Source organism: Elephantulus edwardii, unplaced genomic scaffold (genome assembly GCF_000299155.1).
Source record: "Elephantulus edwardii isolate Elephantulus edwardi_28Jun2011 unplaced genomic scaffold, EleEdw1.0 scaffold00022, whole genome shotgun sequence".
Classification (NCBI taxonomy): domain Eukaryota; kingdom Metazoa; phylum Chordata; class Mammalia; order Macroscelidea; family Macroscelididae; genus Elephantulus; species Elephantulus edwardii.
In genome coordinates this window covers 15,709,412-15,730,590 of record NW_006399772.1, presented here as the reverse complement: position 1 = coordinate 15,730,590, position 21,179 = coordinate 15,709,412, and the positions used below count along the sequence as shown (strand labels likewise).

Here is a 21,179-nt window from a genome sequence, read left to right as displayed (position 1 = left end):
GTTAGTGAGAAAAAAACAGGCAAGGGTTTGATTGGGGGGCAGATGCTTTGGAATAATCCAAAATGATGAATTTTGGGTTTATTATCTGCTTTTGACATTTAAGAAATTTTTCATGTTGTTAGTTTCAAAGAGGTTAGATAGACCTTCCTGAAGAATGAAAATGAGGCATGAAATTAAAAACAAGCAACATTTAGAATGTTTGAATTTTATTTACATTTAGGTGGGTAACTTATGGAACCATGAGTTTATTTCATCATGACCATGATAAGAAGAGATGAAATTCATGTATATAAAACACTTGGCACGGCTTGTCCTTTGTTCTGCAGACCAAGGGATGTATTTTTCTTGGCCATTGGATTTTATTATAAATGGGCCTCACCTTGTGTCTGAGCAGATCTCCCATAGCAACGAAGAGTTTCCACCTCTTTGTCCAGATGCTGGAAAATACCATACAAAGTATTAGTGTTTCTCAGTGTTGCATACAGCCCCTCCTTGGTTCACAACTAGGAAAGGAGAGGAATACAGGAAAACAAATTACTCTTTCATGTAAAAGAATGAGAGACTCTTGAGTCCCTATTCAGATTTCACGTGTAGAAGTAAGCAACGGAATTTGTATCTGACAGGGGACCTGACTTGATTTTGAGAATTGATCATTGGACAACTATAAATAAAGCCTTCAAAAGCTATAAAAGCTGACAAGCATTACCCATTACAGCATTTTGTGACAATCAAAATGTGTTTTTATTTTTCTTCTAATTGTAGTAAATATTTATGTAGCAAAACATTTGACATTCCAACCCTCTTCACCTTGTTGGAAACTAGACTGGAGGATGCCTGTTACATAGTTCATGGTCACCTGACTCATGTTAGGGACCCAGTCTGCCTGAGCGTATCATTTTACAGTTGTTGAAATGACTGTTTATGGAACTATTTACTTGGTGACATCTTAGTCAGTGGCTCTTGCAACTGTTTATTATTTCCTTCAGTTGCTAAAAATAGCTGGTATTTCCTCTGTAGAAAAGAGAAAAAAAAGGGACAAGAATTACATCCCACTGGGAAGCAAATGGATGGGTAAATCTAATATAAAAAACATATTTTAGAGCAGAATACAGCCAGCTGCTGGAAGAATTTCTCAGCTTGATCTCTGGGCAGTATCACTGAGAAATGGAAAAACATAAAGAAAGATGACACTTTGTCGGCTGAATAATTGTCTGGGATGGGCTGTGCTCTTGCAGCTTTTCTCTGACTTTAATGGCAAAAATGAATTTTCTGACCTTTCCCTCCCCAGCAATAAGATAGCCAGTGTGACAGGGGCCAGGGAATTGGCCCAGCCTAGGAAGTGTCTCTATTTCCAGGGACTGCAAGAAGTTTTTATATTACTTTCTTCTCTTCTTTTTCCGTTTTGGCTCCTTAAATCTTTCAAATAAGGAATCCTGGTAAGGGCAGTGGTTAATCCTGCTGATCAAAGTTGACAGCTCAAACCCACCCACCTAGCAGCTACACAGGAAAAAAAAACAAAAAAACCCTCTGCTTCTGCAAAGATTTTACAGCTAAGAAAATCTAAGGAGGGTTTCCTCTGTCACCTGGGACCTCTATGAGTCAAAATTAACTCACCAGCATCTACTGACAAGGAATCTTTCAAAATAGAGGGAGAAGACATGATGCATACATCTCTGCATACATTTATGTCCTTAAGTAAACAGCTTACAGCTGTAGGCACCTTTGGAACACGCTGGACTTACATGGGAAACTTGCATTACGTCTTTTGTCCCATTTTTTATTACTGTTCAGAATTTTGACTTGCCAGTTAATTCTCACTGGTAGCCCTAATGAAAACTTGAGCCGATTTCTTCTGTGAGGAGCAGTGGGAAAATGACCTTTCTGATTGCAGTGTTACACTGACAGTCTGCAGGCGTGATCTTTGTTCCATTCAGCACACTTGTCCTTCAGAGTTAATTTGCATCTGTAGAAGACTGATAGGGTCAGGGCAGATGAGGCCCATGCTTGTACCAATAGAACCAAGTTCACCAACATAGTCGCTGCCCCCTCTGCAGAATGAATTATCTGTCCCTGTGGCTGACAGGGCTGTATACAAAACTCCCCTTGAGGATCACAGGATGTAATCAATGCCAAACTATTTTTGAAAAGGGAAAAACAAAATTTCTCCGTAGTCATATGCTGGTTTCAATAGGCATCTGGCCAAGTACTTTAGCACCATCTTGAAGTCCTCTGGATTCTTCCCTTTGAGTGAGAGTTAGTCATTCAGCACTTTATTTCTAAGAGTATCTGATGTCTAAATAATAAAAGGCACTTTCTTTGAAGGTTGTTTCTGCCGTCCACAAGCCAGGTAACGTGAGGGAGTTTCCCACTTTGGTCTCTGAGAGGCCTATGAAAGGAAAAGCAGAGAAATCAGTGCTCTCCAAAAGAGATATTATGTGGGACATAAATGTAATGTAAAATGTTCTGGGGGCTACCTTTTGGAAAAGGAAGCATTGCCACGAAGCCCAAAAGGCACATGGTTTGAATCCACTAGCTGTTTACTGCTTCTGAAGACCTCCTAGAGGGTAAATTATGGGTTGATTCTGATTTGAAGGGACACAATTACAGTAGCCTTAAAAAAAAGAGAGAGGTAAAATCTGTTTTAATAATGTCTGTTACTTAATGCTGTACATCTAAAATATTATTTGAACAGATACTCCGTGCAGATGATCGTCCATGTGACCATCTAGGCCTTCTTTTTCCTGGTGAATGTTTTCCAGGGCAGCTCTTTATTTGGGTCAGTCACATGTCGAATTTCCAGCTTCCACATGTGGTATGAGTTCCTATCCCTAAATGTCTTAACAGACAGCACACAGAGTCGAGTCTGGGCCATTGTGACGTATCAGGAAGGACTAGTTTGAATTCAACAGGCGTTCTGGATCAGAAGCTGGTTGGAGCATGAGCAGTGTCATGGAGGATCAGACAGTACCCTGAGATGTAGTCTGTTCTTACAGAATCTGTGTAAGGCAAAATTCCCTTCGCCTCCTTCAGGGTCTCCCTAGCCTTTCCCACCTCTCCATTTTCCCCCAGGGAGACTGCTCCCACTTAACAACTCATTAAATTGTTCCTTCTTGTTCAAAACCTAACCTGGTGACCGTTGCCTGATATAATTTTCATAGTTACAGTCTATGGACGTAGATTGCCATCTTTTTCTTCTGTCCTTTCAGTTGAGTGGGTTCATTCCACTCAGAGATTACCCCTTAATGAACATTTTTGGTGCATTTATTCTGTTGCTTTAGGCTATGCAGAACTTCAGTATTTTTAAATGCAGATGCTTCTGTTGCTCCTCTATGATGGATTCTAAGTCCTTTCACCATATGATTTATATAGTGGGCAATACTAGTTTGTATTGTCTCTGTCCTATAAAAATGGCCCTAGAGCCAAAACCAGTGCTTTAAGATGAGTCTGACCAAGACAGAATAGAGGACATTAGCCACTTCGTTGCTCTGTTAACTGGTCATTTGGTGATGAAGACCCAATTATACTCACTTAAGAATTGATGCTTTGAGTTATGGTGCTGGAGAATAGTACCAAATACCCTGTTGACTGCCAAAAGAACAAACAGGTATGTCTTGAAAAAAATTCAGTCAGAGTGCTCCTCGGAGGCAAAGATGGTGAAGCTTTCATCTTTGGACATGTAGCTAGGTGAAGTTACTCCTTGGAAAAGAACATTATACTTGGAAAAATGGAGGGTCAGAAGAGGAAGACCCTCAATGAGTTGAATTGACTCAGTGACTTCAGCACTAAGACCTGGAGTGTCAGAGATAGTGAGGATGGCATAGAACAGAACAGGGTTCGGGGTGGCCGTTCACTGGATCGCTATTCATTGTTGTGTTACCCTAAAAGTTGGTGCTTTTTTAAAAGCTGTTAGTTAGCCCCTCTGGTCTCCAGCTACCTAACTGTAGATACATGGTCCTGAAAATCAGCATGGTCGTGCTAATCATCAACAGCTGAAGCAGCAATATAAAGAGAGCACTCTCGACGCTAGAGCGTGTGTGTGAAAACACCAACACAGGAGCATCAGTGTGACTGAGGTTAAGCTTCCTGTTGCATCCAGCCTCTCCCGTTGCTCACTAGTTTCTACCAAAAAACCCAGCCTGCATACCTACCGTCATGCGAGTCATTCCCTGAGGGGTCTGGGTCCTTGCAGGACCTTCTGGAAATCTTCAAACCCACAGGACTTAGGGGAAATGAGGAACTAAGCCACAGATGGAGCTGTTAATATTAAGTATGGACTTATACAACTGGGGAAACATTTGGGAGCATGCTGGACTGAGACTTCTCAGAAGTAGCCTGCTGTTAATGTTAGCAGGACAAATTATTAAAACAGTCATGCTCAACTTGATGGATCCTAACACAACAATCTCTATAACTTCAGTTTTTTAGAAAGTAATAATCATATTTTCTTATCAAATTGTGTTAATTTAATGAAATTATTCATTTATAGCTCTTGGCAGAGTGCCTATAGCTACTACTACTAGGGCTACTATCATCAGCAGCATCAATTTAAATTTGCCAAAAAAAACCCCCAAAACACACCAAAAAAACCTGTCTTCACACATATTGTTTTGGTTTCTGTGGGGTTTTGGTTTTGTGGTTTGTTTGTTTTTAAATCCAAAGGACAAATTTTCTTATCCAATGCCACAGTATTAGCAAGTATTAAGAAACTTAAGTAGACTCTGTCCCCAAGTGTGTCGGTTTACATGGTAAACTTTTATCATGCATTTTCTTCCTTTATCGAAAGTATCTATAGAACAGATTCAAGCATTAAGATATTGCATTATAGTTAGAAACCCTCTTGTCAATTAAGGTTTTAAAGCTATTAATTCACCCCAGTTTTTACTTCAGTCACTAAGTTGGTTTTGGTCTGGTTCTGCACCCCCCCCCCCATTGTTGTGACTTTATCTTTACTCTGTCTGTAATATTTCTGATCCTTCACACATGTAAAGGTTTCCCAGCCAGTAGGCCTGCTAAACAGAAGAAAGTGTTAGGGACATCAAACCTACAGGGTAATAAATTTGGGAGATGCAAGATGTTAGTAAACATTGTCAGGAAAATAGCTTTTGCACCCGGGTGGTATGACTCCATTTCATATTCACTTGATGTTTTCTCTCTTAATTACCCAAGTTGCTTTCTTATCACCATTTGGGTTTATTAGTTTTCTCCAGAGCTGACCTCAAGTGTATTGATTTTAATTAGCACTTGTTTCAACTTTATCCCTCTTCAAATTTTGGAAAATGTAGCACCTGCAGAACTGGCTCCAGCAAGCTGTAAAATTCCTGGGGAAAAGCCTATGTAGAATGTCATCCATAGAATGTCATCCAGCAGAAATGTTCTTTTCATGTAGTCTCTCGACAAAGGATGGCGACAGCAGCAAAGCAAATCGTACAGATACGGCATTTTAGAAATGCATTACCTTCTGGAAATACCCTTGTAAATCACAGAAACAACATCACATCTTTTACAGTATAGAGGGACTTCAGAAATAATCATGTCCCTTCTCCCAAGTTTCTTGCCCCATTTTAATGACTCAAAACCTTACAACACAATGATATTACCCTGTCTAGACTTGTTTCACACGGAGGAAATAAAGAGGCAGTTTAGATTCTTATTCCAATCTGCACATGACCCTGCACCCTTTAGGTTTATCTGAATTCAGATTCTCTTTCATAGGGAATAGAGAAAAATTCAGCTAATTTATACACTAACGGGGCTTTATAAGACAATGTGATCAGGGCCACTTTGTCACTTGCTTTGACTCACTCTGGTCCTTTGCAAAGGCCTCTCTCCTCAGCCTTTTTTAAAATGCCACCCCTTCCCAGCCCTCATTCAACACTCTATTCCCCTTATTTTGGGTTTTGGGTGTTTTGTTGTTTGTTTGTTTTTTCTTCTTTTTCATTATGTTTCACATGATCATTTCCATACATTGTGTCTTACAGAATTAATCACCATTGGTTTGTGCCCACTGTTGCCCCTACTAGGATCTAAGCTCTGTGAGAAGGGATTTTTTTTTTGTTGTCCCCACTACTGAATCTACAGAAACTAGAGTAGTACTTAGCTCATAGTTAATGTTTAAGATATATTTGCTAAATGATTGTGTGTTGTTATTAAGTGCTGTCGAGTCATAGGCAACTCATAGCGACCCTATGAACGAAAGACCTGGACACCTTGTATAACTTTCATCCTCTCTCCAGGTTCATAGAGTTTCCAGAGGCAAGCCATTTCAGAAGTGGATGCCACTCCTGCGTCCAAGCTTGTTTTAATCGGGGAGCTCTGCAAAACACTGTCCATCATGGGTAACCATTGTCACATTTGACATATCAGTGTCACAGTTTGATTTTATCAATAGCAATTATATAAAATACAGTGTATATGAATGATTGTATTAAACACAGTGCACATGAATAAAACAATGTATACAAACCAATTTTTAAAAAAGGAAAAGTGTACCACTTAGAATCCAAACATCTTGCAAGTTTTAAAACAATAATGTATAAAATGATTGTGTGGGAAAGAATTTTATTGGCACTAGCTGCACCCTGGCTCCTGCATGGCTTCCACGCTTGGGCTTAGCCTACAGACAAGGGTGGGACGATTGCCTTCAAACTTCTTTTGTTTTCACTTGCCTTTACTGAAGTGAAAACAAATGTACATGTCCTTCTAGCATGTTTCAGGTCCTTCACACACATAAAAGTTTGAAGGTCTAGCATATTTCAGGTCCTTCACACATCTAAAATTTCAAAGTTCTAGCATGTTTAAGGCCCTTCACGCATATAAAAGGGTAGAAACTACCCTCCCAAGAAACCCTTGGCTTTTGTTTTTCAGCACTGCTAATCCCTGAATGTTATGGCCAAGCAATGAGTAATTAGGAGAAACCCCTCAGGTTAGAAAGCCTATAGCTAGCCTTTTCATGAATCAGTTTTATATTTAATATGTTTTATAGTCACTGTTTAAGCAGAGCTGTTCATTATGTGTCACCTACTCCAAGAAACAAAAGAACTTTATTATTTTGTCAAATTTGTTAGTATCCAAACTGTTGTCAAGAATTTCTTTCCAAGTTTAATATTAGTAGCACAGGCTTGTGTAGTCCACTCAAGTATATGACCTGTTGATTTCAAAGGTGGATTTTACCCACTACATGAGACCGTACCAGATTGATAAACCGGAAACTCTGTATCTTTTCTGTCCACTCATTTCTGGTTTGATTTTCTTGGTTTGTTTTTCTGTTGTAGTAGTAGTAGTAGTAGTAGTAGTTGTTGTTGTTGTTTAAATGTCCTTTTTTACAAACAATGGTCAATCTTTTTTAACTCTTAGTACTCATTTCTCCTGTTATACGGCTCATCTGTTTCCTGGTCAACCCAAGTCATTCTCAAAAAAAAAGTCTTTATCAAAAACTTAGTCATCCTGGAAGAGTATGGCCACATATTTTGGTATTCCCCATTGATACTGAAGAACTAAGGAAACTTTCTAGTAATTGCTTTGGTCAGGAAATGCTTTTCTACCACGTGTCATGCTTGTGTGACTATTCTTCCTTTTGATGTTGTTGTATGCCATCGAGAGGGAACTGACTCATAGCTGACCCTCCAGCAGGTTTTCAGCAGCAGTCAATGCACAGGGGATTGCCCATCCTGCTCCGAGCATCTGAAAGATTCCAGCAGCGTGCCTTCAGGATTACAATCCAGCTTCTTACCAATAGACCATCAGAACGCCTTGCTTTCTTGCAGAGAGGCTTTCATTAGGTGGAGAAATAAAGAGTGTTACTCTTGGTTTCTCAAATATTTGAAAACTATCTTAAGTAAAAATAAGTTCAACTTTGCCAGCCTTCTAGCATGACTTCATTTGTGCCTCAGTTTCTAGTTACTGCCTCCCCCTTAGTTTCAGTCTGATAGAAGGTAAAGCATGCTACCATGGTAAAGTTTGCCAGCTGACGTAATGTGTCTCCCACCCCCGCTTAGAATAATAAGAAAATGATAGGCTTAGAAACCATGCAAGTTGTATAAATAAGCTATGGGAGAAAACATAGATGATCTATATCTACATAAACTATGTCCGTTTGAATCCAGGACTCTCTTCATTTGTTTTATGGCTTGGAGGTACTTGAAACATTAATCTGAATGTGTCTGCCTGACTGAATTGTTCTACAGCTGTGTTCATAACACACTAACCTGCCTCTTCCAGCAGTGAGATCACTCAGTCCATGAATTTTAGAACAAATTTCAATAGTAACTGTACCCTTTGCACTCCTATTATTTTATTCCATTTAGGTATTTTGTCTCTGCTAAGTGCCATGGCTACAAAGTAATAAGACAGGTTTCTGTGAAAAGTCCCTGTGACACTGTTATTTTGTGATCACACCTCATAAATGAAATGAGGGGTATGTGAAAAAGGCTGAGGTTTGACAGCACTTTTCAGCGGAGTTCCAGAACTCTCCTCCTGTCTGAGGCTCATGTCTTTCAGTAGTTTTACCATTTCAAACTAGCAGGCACTATGCTTTCTTCTTCTCAGATGTTAGCAGGAACAGTAGGAATGCTTTGGAAAAAGAATACTTATGTGTATACTTTTATACCTATAACATGAACCTAGATTTTATAAAGATTTTGTGGTTTGGTTGTTTTTTTCCCCCCAGTAACTTAAAAAATCCCCAAATACCATCATTGATGTGGAGTGGGAGCCAACTCACACTTGACCCTCCAGTGGGTTTTCAGAGGCTGTAACTCACCCAGAAGGAGGCTGCCCGTCTCTCTCCCTTAGAGAAGCTGTTGGAGTTTAACTTCCCACCTTTGGGTTGGCAGTGCAAAATTTTCTCAGTGGAACACTTTATTCCATTTTCCAGCATACGTAACATGATTTTCACTTTTCTTTCCTAATAGGTGAAATGAGGAATGATTTATACATCACTATAGAAAGGGGAGAATTTGAGAAAGGAGGAAAGAGTGTGGCCAGAAACGTGGAAGTGACAATGTTTGTTATAGACAGTGCTGGCCAGGCCTTAAAGGTATGTTGATAGTCAGCTATCTGAGATAAAACAATTCCATTTAATGACTTTGAGTCCCTCTTTAATGTGCTCCATTAATGTCTGCTATAAAGTATTTTTGTCTTGTTTTTCTTCTCCATACTTGTATAGTGTTGGAGTTTTATTTTGATGAGTTTCTTTCCCGCCCCCCCTTCTTAAAATCCTTTTCAGAAAAGAAAAGGTAGAGAAGAAGCTTTTAAAGTTTTGTTTTTGTATTAATTATGTCATTAATTACCCGATAGCCAATATTTCTGAAGTGTAGTAGTGTTTTATGTCATTTCCCTGCCTCTTATCTGTCATATTTTAGAAAGGAATGCTAGTTTTCCTAAACACAGTTAAACAGTTATAATAAATAATAATAATAATAGTAATAATCTATTCCATTTAATCATATGTGCTTTCATTTTGGCCAAAGTAGACATTGGCGAGTAGGGTATTACTAAGTGTGGTAATAGCAGGTTTGCTTATGGAAGAAGTCTTTTTCTCGAGCCTTCACTTTATAGAGAAGAGCAATTACCTGTTCAAATAAGAGGGTTGGTCCCCCACTTAGTGAGCTCCCTCCTGTGACAAAGAGCAGGCTGTTAACTGGAGCAGGTTGAGAACTTTGCCGTGTGGTTGAACTCCAAATTGGGCATGCAATTGCCCATCTCGCTGTGCCGTCAAGGGCCATCTTGGTGTGATTGGCCCAGGGAGACGATCTGAAGTAGACAGCCGCAGCTCACACGGCAGCTGCAAGTGCAGAACGCCTAATGCAAAGGGCCAAGGAAGTAATTTTACACGAGTACTATTTGGGGAGCTGGGAGATACAGCAAAGTAATTGCTCCGGTGTTTCAAAATCATCTTCAAATGAAGCTGTCTTTTCACCTCTGTTTTCCTTTGTCAGGATTTTATCTCCTTTGGCTCTGGAGAGCCACCAGCTAGTGAGTACCACTCCTTTGTGCTATATCATAACAACAGTCCCAGGTGGTCCGAACTACTGAAGCTTCCTATTCCTGTGGATAAATTCAGGGGCGCACATATCCGCTTTGAATTTCGGCATTGTTCCAGTAAGTATTTTGAAGAACTGGTGACATTTTTTTCTGTATTGGGCCCCTCTATTCACTAAGCTGAAATGACTACATGGGCTAACCTGTAGAATGTCTTAGTTACTTAATGCTGTTTTAACAAAAAAAGCCCACACCACACCTGTAGCTGAAGGCCTTTAAAGACAGAAATGTATTTTCTCACAATTCAAGAAGCTTGAAACCTGAACTCAGGACATGGTTGTAAAGGAAGTCCTTTGTTAGTGGACATTAGAGCTCCTCAGAATTCTTCTGAGATTTCTTTGTATCTGTATCCCCCGAGTGAAGCCTTTGTTTGATTTGGTTTTAGTGTTTATAACTCAGCAATGATCAGGTGGGGCTCTACCCTCCAGAGGTTAACTTCATTAATACCACGAAAGAAAAGCTCTATTTTCACATATGATCATCTCTACAGATACAAGGGCTAGGAATTCAGGACCCATTTTGGGAGTACACGATCCAGTCTGTAATAGGGTGTGACAAGTCCGAGATTTCCAGAAGAGAAATCTTGGCCTAATGAGAATCCTGAAAGATGAGTGGGCTCAGTCTTTCTAGAAGACACATTGACCTTTATAGAAATAAAGAGACAATAAGTAGGAGAGAAACAAATACTTATGGGGAATTATAACAAGGTCACCTTCCAATGGTGATTTTTCTAAAATTCACCTCATCACTTCACACTCTGGAAGATCCACAAAGGAGAGACACAATATTAAAAATTTGGCTCTGGTGATCTTGTTGTGTTTTTTATTTATATTTTTTTTAAATAATTGTGCTATAGGTGCAATCATGCCGAGCAAATATTCTATGATATTCGTTGCCTTCCCTACAATGTATCTGCACTCTCCTGCTTTCTGATGGTCTGAGGAATAGCCCACCAGTCAGGCATCACCAGCCAAGAGCCGAATCAGCACTTGGCTTGATCAGGAAATCCCACTAGGGTGTTTTTTGGGAGGTATGAGTCACTAGGAAAGCCACTCTTGGATTCAGGTTTATATTTGATTTGCATTTATCTACATAACTTTGCTGTCTCAGACTGTATTCAAATGAGAATTAAATCATGTCAGCTGGAATAGAGATGGCACAAAATAATTACCTTTTGAAAGATTCAGAAAACCGAAGACCTAGAGCTGTTACAGGACTGGTCCCATGTGGACATAACCATATAGTTATCATTTTTTGATGGCTCTTTTGTCATTCTATTATACATGTTACCATCCTTTCTTAAGGAATTTCTAAACCACCAACTCCCAATCCAAGTATAGTCTGATGTTTTCCTGTTTCCTTGTTTTAGAAAGCATCACAAGTGTGCATTGTGGCTAACATGGGTGGTGGTTGTTATTGTTAAGTCCCATCGAGATGCTTGCAAGTTGCTTGTGACTCACAGCAACCTTATGTACACAAGCTCTGAATCCTGCTCTATCTCGAGCCAACTTCATTGCCTCTAACACAGCTACCCTCAAAAGTTACAGTGTAAAAAAGAGAGTCAAAGTCTTGGAAAATCAAAAGATTCCTCTCTGGTCTGAAAGGGATAAATGCTAGGCAGGGTTCAGGAGGCATTGTCCATCGATACGTGTGACTTGACCTCAGTGGCACCAACTTAATCCAAGGTACAGGCGAAAGAGAAGGTCTTTTGGAAGGGATTAGCCCCTGAGAACTCCCAAATGATGTTTTGCTGATGGTTCAGAATGCAGGAAGATAGTGAACTAAGCCTAAAGGTCTTCTCAGCTCCTTAAAATTGCCTATTAAAGGCTCAAGGTGAGAAAACAAAAAGTTTGGAATGGTGCCCTACTGTTTTCTTGCTGAGACCTAATGCAAGCTTAGAGCTTTAAATGAAGAAAAAGAGGAAGATGAGGGTCAAATGGGGAAAGAAGGAGATGTAATTTAGAGGAAATTATTCTATTTCAGAACTTGAAAAGTGAAATAAAGGCTTTTTTTGAGAGTCCTGTTCTTGCATTTCAGATGTTGTTTATGGTTTGTTTGTTTTGAATGGTTTAACAATAGTTTAATAATAGCTAAAATTTAGAAGAAACAGTTAAGTGTAAAATAAAAGAAGATGAAAAAGTTTCCCTAGTCTTGGAACCTACAAATAATCAGTGTTATAATTTCATCACATGGACTGTCTTAAATATTTTTGTGTGTGCAAATGCGTATGTCTTTTAAACATATTTGTTTGTGAAGCACACGTTTCTTGAACACCTGTAATATGGCAGCTACCTTATCAGATACTGAGGTTACATCATTGTCTTGGGGAAGGCAGACAATAAATGAGCAAAAGAAATATATGATATGTCAGGCAGTGGTAATTACAGTGAAGAAGACTAAGCTGGGTTAGGGGGTAGAGATGGTGCTGTGTGGTTGTCTGACTTCGGTCAGATAAAGCCTTTTCTGATAAGATGATGTCAGCCATAGGACAGAGGTGAAGGCCAAGTACATTTCTTTGGCATTAATTTTTGTATTTTCACAGAAGACAAACTTGATAGAACTATTGTTCTGCTTCTTATCTTTGCTGGTTTTATTCAATATGGAATCTATATCCATTCATTCTAGTCATTTTAGTGGAATACCATACAACGGAATGAGAATCAAATAACCACAGGGAATTATTTCTAAATGACTCTTTCCAATTCATAAGTTCTGCGCCCATAGCAATCGTTGATGGAGAAATCTCTTCCCAGAATCTTTTTTGCTGAACTTTAAAGACGATCAGTGTTTATCCAGTTTCACTCAGAAAATAAACTTAATGATTTTAGAAGAAAATCCTTTGCCATAATCACATTGTCAGGGATATCCTTATGCTGGGAGCCAAAGCCAGAATTACTGTAGTCTGTGTGCAGCTCCACTTCCTGTAGTTTAAAAGTAGAGGGAAATGTTGGTTGGAAAGGATCAACATATTGCTGAAAGCTCTTGTCTGATCCTCAAGACCACCATTTCTAACTCCTCTAGCTCAAGCCTCACAGCATCCAAAAGACAGGCTTTTCCTTAAGTGTAACACTCCACTTCTGCTCTTCTTTTGTGAGAAAGAATAAACATCTGGCCCATAATAGACAGGTGACCCTCGACAACTTTTTGCCTGTATATCTAAGCAAGAGAAAAAGTTGAGTTGAACAGAACAAGGCTCTTTTCATGCTTGCTCCATTCTCGGAGAAAAAGAAATTTGATGGCAAGAACTGGAATAGTGCTCAAGAGGTCTAGCATGAGTTTAAATAATGTCTCAAATGATCTCAGTTTTCCTATCTGTAAATAATTGTTAAGGATCCTTGACGTTTCTTGCCGTTGTCATTCTTAATTGGCCATCTGAAAAGCTCATTGCATCCTTTCCGTCTTCTGGAGTGTTGCTATAGTGACATTTCTATTAAACTGTAGATTGCTGTTCATGTATGTCACTTTACAGTTTCTGAGCTTAGCCCAGGGAGATGACTTTTACAGGTTCATTGTCCTCACACCCATGGAGATAGGGAATAAAACTTAGGTGGATTCCAAAGCAGATCTTAGAGAATACATCTTTTCACCCCAGGATTTTATGTAAAAATTCACACAGCAGATTGGTTGCCCATTCATCAATTCATGCACATGTTGCCTTATGACACTGGCTTCCATCCCTATGTCAACACTCTCACCATTTCTGCCTTCTGACCCCTCTCTCTGCCCCACTCTGTTTTCATCTGTTCCAGCTCCTTGATTTGCCTTGCCCTGTCATCTCTGATCTGGGTCACGGTTGACCATTTGGTCTCACGTAGTTGGTTGTTGAAAGGAGCACATTCATCGCTGGTGTTATTGTTTAGTTTATAAAGCTGGCCTCCTATGATGGCGTCAGGTCTAGATTAAGGGTATTTTAGGGCCATAGTTTCTGAGGTTACTCTAGTCCCCATCCAGTAAGTCTAGACTTTTTAAAATATAGGAACTATTATTTTTTGCCTTGTGGATGCCCTTTCTTTTAAGACCCTTGTCTGAGATATCGATGGCCAAATATTTTTTCCCAGTCTAGATTTCCTTTTACCCTATATATTTTTTTGTTGTTGTTAACTTTTAGAAGTTTCTCTAGAAAGGACTTAATTTTTATAAGGTTCCATTCATCGATGTTATCCTTTCCTGGTTATGCATTTCTGACCATATTTGCAAGACTCTTTATGCTGTAGGCTAGACCTTCCAAATTTCATCCCATTTTGTCCCTTAAGATCTTTATAGTTTAAGGCTTTACGCCTAGGTCACTGATCCACCTTGAGTTGATTTTAGTGTTTGGTATGAGATGTGCATCCTGCTTCAGCTTTCTGCACGTAGATGTCCAGTTTTGCCAGTACAGTATTTTGAAGAGGTTGTCATTTCCCCATTTGATAGATTTTGTCTCTTTCTTGAACCATAGGTAGATGGGTTAATTTCTAGGGTCTATATTTTTTTCCATTGGTCTAAAAATATTTTTATTTAAGAGTTTCCTCCTCCCAGTGTTTTTGTTCCATTCTAACTGGGAGCTTCAATTGTGTCCCCAGTCAGAAAGCGGTGCTAGCATGGCTCCATTGAGGTCTTCTTAGTCTCAAGCTATTAAAGACCATCGTTCATATGGGTTGTTATTCCTGTGAACTGGGTTCCCCCCCTTTAGTGCTTGGTTTCCTTCACTGTCCTTTTCTCTATAAGCGGAGAATCTAGTAGTTATATCTTAGATGGGAAAATGTCTTTCCATGGGTAGTAAATGGATCATAACATTGTGTTCTTTTATTTAACTTGGAAATATTGAAAACCAAGGGGACCTTGAACATTTCATATGCTCAGATATAAACCAAAAGGTTGGAAGTTCATGTCTACTCTTAGATACCTCAGAAGAAAGACGCAGTGATCTATTTTAAAAAACGAAAATCCTGTCTACGGCCATACCACCCTGTATGAACTGAACCTTAAAAAAAAAACCAAAAGAACAAAAAACCAAAAAAAACCATGAAAATCCTGTGAAGCACATTTCTACTCTGATGTACTTGGGGTTTCCAGCTACTTGGATTGAGCTTTTTCATTGAGACTCCACTATCTTTATATATATAGTGCTCAACATTTAATAGCAAATAAAATAGATAGGAGCTATACTTTCCAATTAAAGTAGGGGGTGGGATGCAAGAAGGAAAAAAAGAAAGAAATGAGCCACACATTTAAAAACTTTTTTTCTCTGCTACTGGTTCTCAAGAAGAATATTAAGTAAGTAGTGTGAGAGTAAGTTGCAGATTAGGGGGCAGGACTAGGGCTAGGGAATGAGTGCTGTGATGCACCCTCCCTCTCTCCCCCATAAAGACTCCTCTCCGTCATGCAGAGGGAGCTGGTGGGGAAGGAACAACTCTTGATGGTCCTGCTTCTTGACAATAGGTATCTGAACACAGACCCGCAAGTATGCACTTAGCTAAGTGTGTGATTCCTCCTCTCTCCCACAGCGAAGGAGAAAGGCGAGAAGAAGCTGTTTGGCTTCTCTTTTGTCCCTCTGATGCAGGAGGACGGCCGGACTCTTCCAGACGGCACTCACGAACTCATCGTGCACAAGGTAACATCTGGCAGATGTACGTGACAGTTGGGAAGTCTGGCTGGGATCATTAGCTCACTAACCCAACACAGACTTTAGAAAAAAAGAAAACAAAGTTTAAAAAAAACAAACCAACCACCAAACAATCTTCTTTTGACTAAGTATATTTAAGATGGTTGCTGGCAGATAGGGTGTTATTTTTGAAATCCTTGTTTATGGATTCTGTGTTGTGTTAGGGAGATCCGGTGGCTTAATGGTAAGAAGTTGCCCCAAAAGCTTGCGGTTCAAATCCCCCAGCTGATCTACAGAAGAAAGATGGGCATTTTTCTCTTGTGTGATTTACTGCCTCTGAAAACCTCCTGGAGGGTCAAATATGAGTTAGTCCCTACTCGACAGAACGTTTACAAAAACAACATGCCATCTTATTCTGAGACATTCTAAAGGTGATTTGTTGTTTGTTCTTATTTAGGGATAGGTTCTGTATTAGAACTATAAGTAGCACTACTGTTGTAGCAAGTGCATTGCATGTGTCGTGGAGAGTAGCTGATTGGTGTTCTGCTCATTGGTAAAGATTTATAGCTTTGGAAATCTGGCTGAGAAATCAACTTGACAGCAATGGGTTTGATGAGATGACCTTTAAATCCACATTCCATTTCTGTGATTAGAGTACGGTTTATTAATCTTAGACATATCTTTTTCAAAATCTTGACGATGCATGTTTTTCTGTCTGGTACTGTGTGACTCCAGAGGTAAATTTTGCAAGCCCAGCCTTATAGTTTTTCATGTCTGATCTCTTTACTAGGGAAGCAGAGGAGTGGCTGTCTTTTGCCATGACAACTTTTACAGTTTTACTTGCTTGCTTTTTGCATCGAGATTTATCATCAAACTATTTGGAATCACTTGAAATGTGGTAATAGGCAGCAAGACAAAAAGATACAAAACAAAAGGCCCCTCAGAAATTACCTGAGAAGACTACCTCTAATGGACACCACTGGTTTTCTTCATACTGTATCTCTTCTGCTTTTCTCCATTTCTGTGGAAAGTCCCTGAGAAGTATTAAACCCTTTTCATCTCCTGGACTAACTGGTCCTGTGGACTTTGGTCTCCTCTCCTTCTAGATCATATTCACCTTTTGACAAGTTCCGCATTACTGAGAGAATAAATCCCTTCTCAGAAGGGTGCTACGCCTCCACTTTCCTATGACCTCATTTCTCACTACTTCCTGATTCTTCTTTTTTTCTGGTTCTCCACTTCCTAATTCTTATGTGATGATGACGAATTTAATTCTCACCTTGCCTACTGATTCCCTCTGTCCTGGGTCAGTTTTGTGACTTCTCCTCTGCTCACCAGTTGACCACAGCTCATCCCAAGAGCAGCTGGTGACTTTTGTATGGTGAAGAGTTACACTGCCAAACCAAAGGCCAGCAGCTCAAATTCAGTAGCTGCTCCTTGGGAGAAAGGTGGGCAGTCTCTTTCCATGGCCATTTACAACCTCTGAAAACCCACTGGAGATTAAGCTGTGAGTGAGTTCCAGCTCAGCAGTACATACCACACAACATTGCAGTTCACACCTTGACCACAACCTCTTTCCTCTATGTCCAGTTTTCCTAGAGCCCTCCCCTGTTCTCTGTGGCTCTCTGCCTGTGTCTCATGTCACTGTACTCTATGCCCCGCAAAGGGATGAGGTTTTGGTTCATGGTATGATGTGTATGAGCCATGAAGACAGGAAGTAAGGAGCTGTTGTGCACTGAAGTCCCCATTGTGGCTTATTCTTTGGAGAGTTTTCAGTTGCTTAAAGTACACTCTAAACCACCCGCCAGCCCAATAAAATGAATAGCAATTATGATATTATAGTCTTTGAGAAATCAGAGTTTTGTAAATCCCTTGTTGTTTGTCTCATACCACCATGGCACAAGGTCCACCTGAACCAGGTGAAGGTTTTGCTGAGTCTCTTTGCCATCTTGCTGGACATGACTCACAGCTGACCCTCCTGTGGGTTTCTGAAGCTGTAAGTTGCACTGGAGGAAATAGCCCACCCTCCTCCCACACAGCTTCTGGTGGATTTGAACTGCCCGGGAGGCATGTCTTTGGATTGGCTGCTCAGCTCCCTGAAGACTAGTGAGTGCCTTACAAAGCTCCATTCAGTGGGTCAGAGCTGGAGAAGTTCTTGGCAAGAAAACAGCCAAAGAGAAGATGGTGGGGTTTTCTACTTGTGGTGGGATTGCTTTAATGTATTGACCTAGAATGCAAGAGTCTGTTGCAATTTAACTTATTTTCAATTTTGAGTGAAAGTTTATCCATAAACTTTAGAAAGTCTATTGAAAAAATTGATCCATAAACCTTCTTGGCCCTATTTTTCCCCTGTAGATTTTCAGATATTCTACCCTAGTTCTTGGGGGGCTTTCCATTTTCCAAAATAATAACTGTCTTCACCGTAAGTCTCACATCCCAATGCCTCATTGTCTTTGTTTTCTTGGACACTTAGGCACCTGGAATGTGTCTTCTACTTTGCTCAGGTCACCTCCTGGATTTTGCACTATCCCTACCCTGCCCGATCTCACATGCAGATTCTAAGTAAATATTTGTACTTAATGGGAAATATGATGTATAGATGAACAGATGGATGAAATTATGCAGAACCATTTCCCAACAGGAATGTTAACCTACAGATGATAACCTTGAGGATAACCTTTCAATTTGCTAAATCTGCACATATTAGAGAAACAGTCTTCAACCACTACTTTCTTCCCTTCCCTAGCAAAAGTGTCCCTTGATCCTAAGTTCTGCTGTGCTTGCATGGACACATATATTAACTGCTCTAGATCAAACTGTCAGCATTGTTTTCTCCTGTGTCCGTGCCTGGGCAGTTGGGCATTCCTAGAGGAAATTATATAGCTGTTACAGATGAGTACCAGTCTGATGAGTATAGGTGCGAGGCTTTAAATACTTTAAGCAACTTTCGTGGGCTACTTCCTTTCTGTCCCCGTAAGAGCTATTTACAAGACTTCACCATGCTTCTTACTGCTCCATTTCCTGTCTACAGAACAGAGAAAAACAGAAGCCATCCAACAGGAACTTCCTTAACTTCCTGAGCTCCTTCCCTGCCACCTGTAAACTTATCTTCATCCTTCTCCCCTTTCCTCCTTCCTGTCTCAGGATGGAGCAAGACGCACCCCTCGGGTAGGACTTACTGTTGCACCTGTTTCCCACAGGATCTTCCTCCCTCAGGATTCCCCCAGGAGGCTGCTCCCCCATTGTCCCACCTCTTCCTCCTGCTTCTGTGGCTCTTTCCTCTCTTCTAGCAGTGTTCTCTGAGACTAGAAACAGTTTTCTTGAAAACCTTTTTTAATTAATAGTCACTATCCTCTGGCTTCCCTCCCCTTCCATGAAGTCTGTCTTTATACACTGTCTCTACTTTCTCCCATCACAGTTAATTTTTCTTCAGGCTGTTCCATCTTCACCACTGGAGAGAAAATCTTCCCCTTACGATCACTAATACCCACCCAGTAGTTAAAGCCAGTGGACTCTTTACGAATTTCTCTTCACCTGACTTCCTTGTAGCATGTGACGCCTTTGGTTATCCTTGAGAATTCTGTGCTCTCCGGCTTGTCTAACTTAGTTCTCAGAATCTCTTTCCTTTCTTCTCCTCTGAAGCGCTTCTGACTTTACCCACAACTTCAGTGTTGGTGCCGCTGTGGATCCAAACCTGGGAAATCGCCTTGACTGCTCATGCCCAGCTAATTACACCTAAACAGTTGCATGCATGATGAGTCAGTTTCCACTCCATTCTAGTCATTGATCCAGGGAATTTAACCAGAGACAAGTATTAGAGTCACCTGGGGGTTTCCTTCTTGAAGAGGTCTGGAAAGTCCCTTTTTCTGTTGAAGACGTCCATGCCCCAGCCATACTACCTTTCATAGTGTTGTCTGAATATACACACACTTTTTAAAGAGTTACTTTTTAAGATAATTTTAGATTTACAGACAGTTTTCAAAAATAGTTACAGAAAGTCTTCATCTACGCTTCACCCAGCCTCTCCTTATGTTAACATCTTATATAATCATAAGACATCTATGCAAACTAGGAAATAAACCCTGACAAAGAACTTATTTGAATTTCATAAAGTTTTCTACTCATGTCCATTTTCTGTCCCAAGATCCAATCCCCACTTGGTGTTTCATTGCCATTGCCAGATCTCCCAAGTTGCATGCATATACCTTTATTCACTTATGTCCCCTACTCAGTGCCTATGCGTATGTCATTCCCCCAGCCTGACCTAGTAAGGCTTTCCCTCCCTGGTCTGCTTAGTGATCTGCTTATCCTTTAAGGTGGAACTCAGATGGCTCCTTTCCCAGGCCTGCGTTTCCTCTCTCATCAGAGGTGTATGCAGTGTTCCTTGCCACAGCTGTGTAATCACTATCAACAGATGAGTGCAGAGGTTGGACGGGGAACTTATACAAGGGCAGTGTTACATTCATTTCCTCATCATGTTCTTACTAATTCAAGGACTAGCAAATAGTAGGAACTTGATAAATATTTAATAATGATGTTAATGAACTCTAACACATGACTAGTCATACTGAAAAGATCCCTGAAGATGTTTTGTTATTATAGCTATTTTAAATTTTGTTTTAGTTCATTGATAATAGCTCCAAGGGGACTGTGTCACTTACTATACTTTGTCTCATGTCATTCTGTACTGACTGCCAAATGTTGTCATTGTGTACTACTGAGTAGAAGCTGACCCGTAGCTGACCTTCCAGCAGAGGCAGGTAATCACATGGAATGATACTGCCCAGATCTCTCCTAGCATGCAGTTGGTGGTTTCGAACCATGTGACTTTGGAATTGCAGTGCAGCTCCTTAGCATGAGGCTACCTGCCAGTTCTTGGCTTCATAATTTAACATGTTCTATATTTTAATGCCAGATGATTTCTTAATAAATTTTAGCTGTGTTTGGGACACTGTTCATGGCTGACCATTTCATTTTAGTTAGATCTCTTTCACTTATTTAACACAGTAGTGAAAAAGCAGTCTGGGTGTTATGACCATCCATTGCTGTCCCAACAGATAGTGACTGTGAGGAAAATAAAATAGGCTGTCAGCTAAACTCCATGAGCTCAAAGAAGATCCAGCCAACAACAAGGCCTGTATTTTAAGTCTAATCTAATAGTTCAAGGAAACGCATCCCAGTTGTGACATCACCATGCATTAAAGCTGACTCTCCAATAGCAACATGACAATGGCTTCATTCTGTTCACACAATTCAATAGTAGCTTCACAGCCTAGAAAGAATGGCTGAGTTACTTGTTCCCTCATCTGTGTCCTCTTGAGAATGTTCTACATACGTCTCCCATGGCGCCAGTAGCATATCATCTATGTCAGTATCTTCCAAAAAAGGACAAGTTCTCTGATTGGGAGAACTAAAGCCAAAACCACTCCCAATGCCATCAAGTCCAGACCCACTTTAGTGACCCACCAAGGGGTCTGTAAGCATGTAGATCTTTAATGGAGGAGATCACCTAGCTTTCTTCTGTGCAGTGGCTGATGGATTCAAACTGTCAACCTTT

The 21,179-nt window shown here is 40.2% G+C and overlaps 1 protein-coding gene across 1 annotated transcript in view; it reads left to right on the top strand.

The window, feature by feature from the left end:
- DOCK4 (dedicator of cytokinesis 4) overlaps positions 1 to 21,179 on the top strand; it is a 312,634-nt gene that overhangs the window by 115,192 nt on the left and 176,263 nt on the right. The window contains exons 13-15 of the mRNA XM_006882693.1: positions 8,910 to 9,034; positions 9,936 to 10,098; positions 15,525 to 15,631. Coding sequence (XP_006882755.1) covers positions 8,910 to 9,034; positions 9,936 to 10,098; positions 15,525 to 15,631 — 395 coding nt within the window. The remainder of the gene's footprint in view (positions 1 to 8,909; positions 9,035 to 9,935; positions 10,099 to 15,524; positions 15,632 to 21,179) is intronic.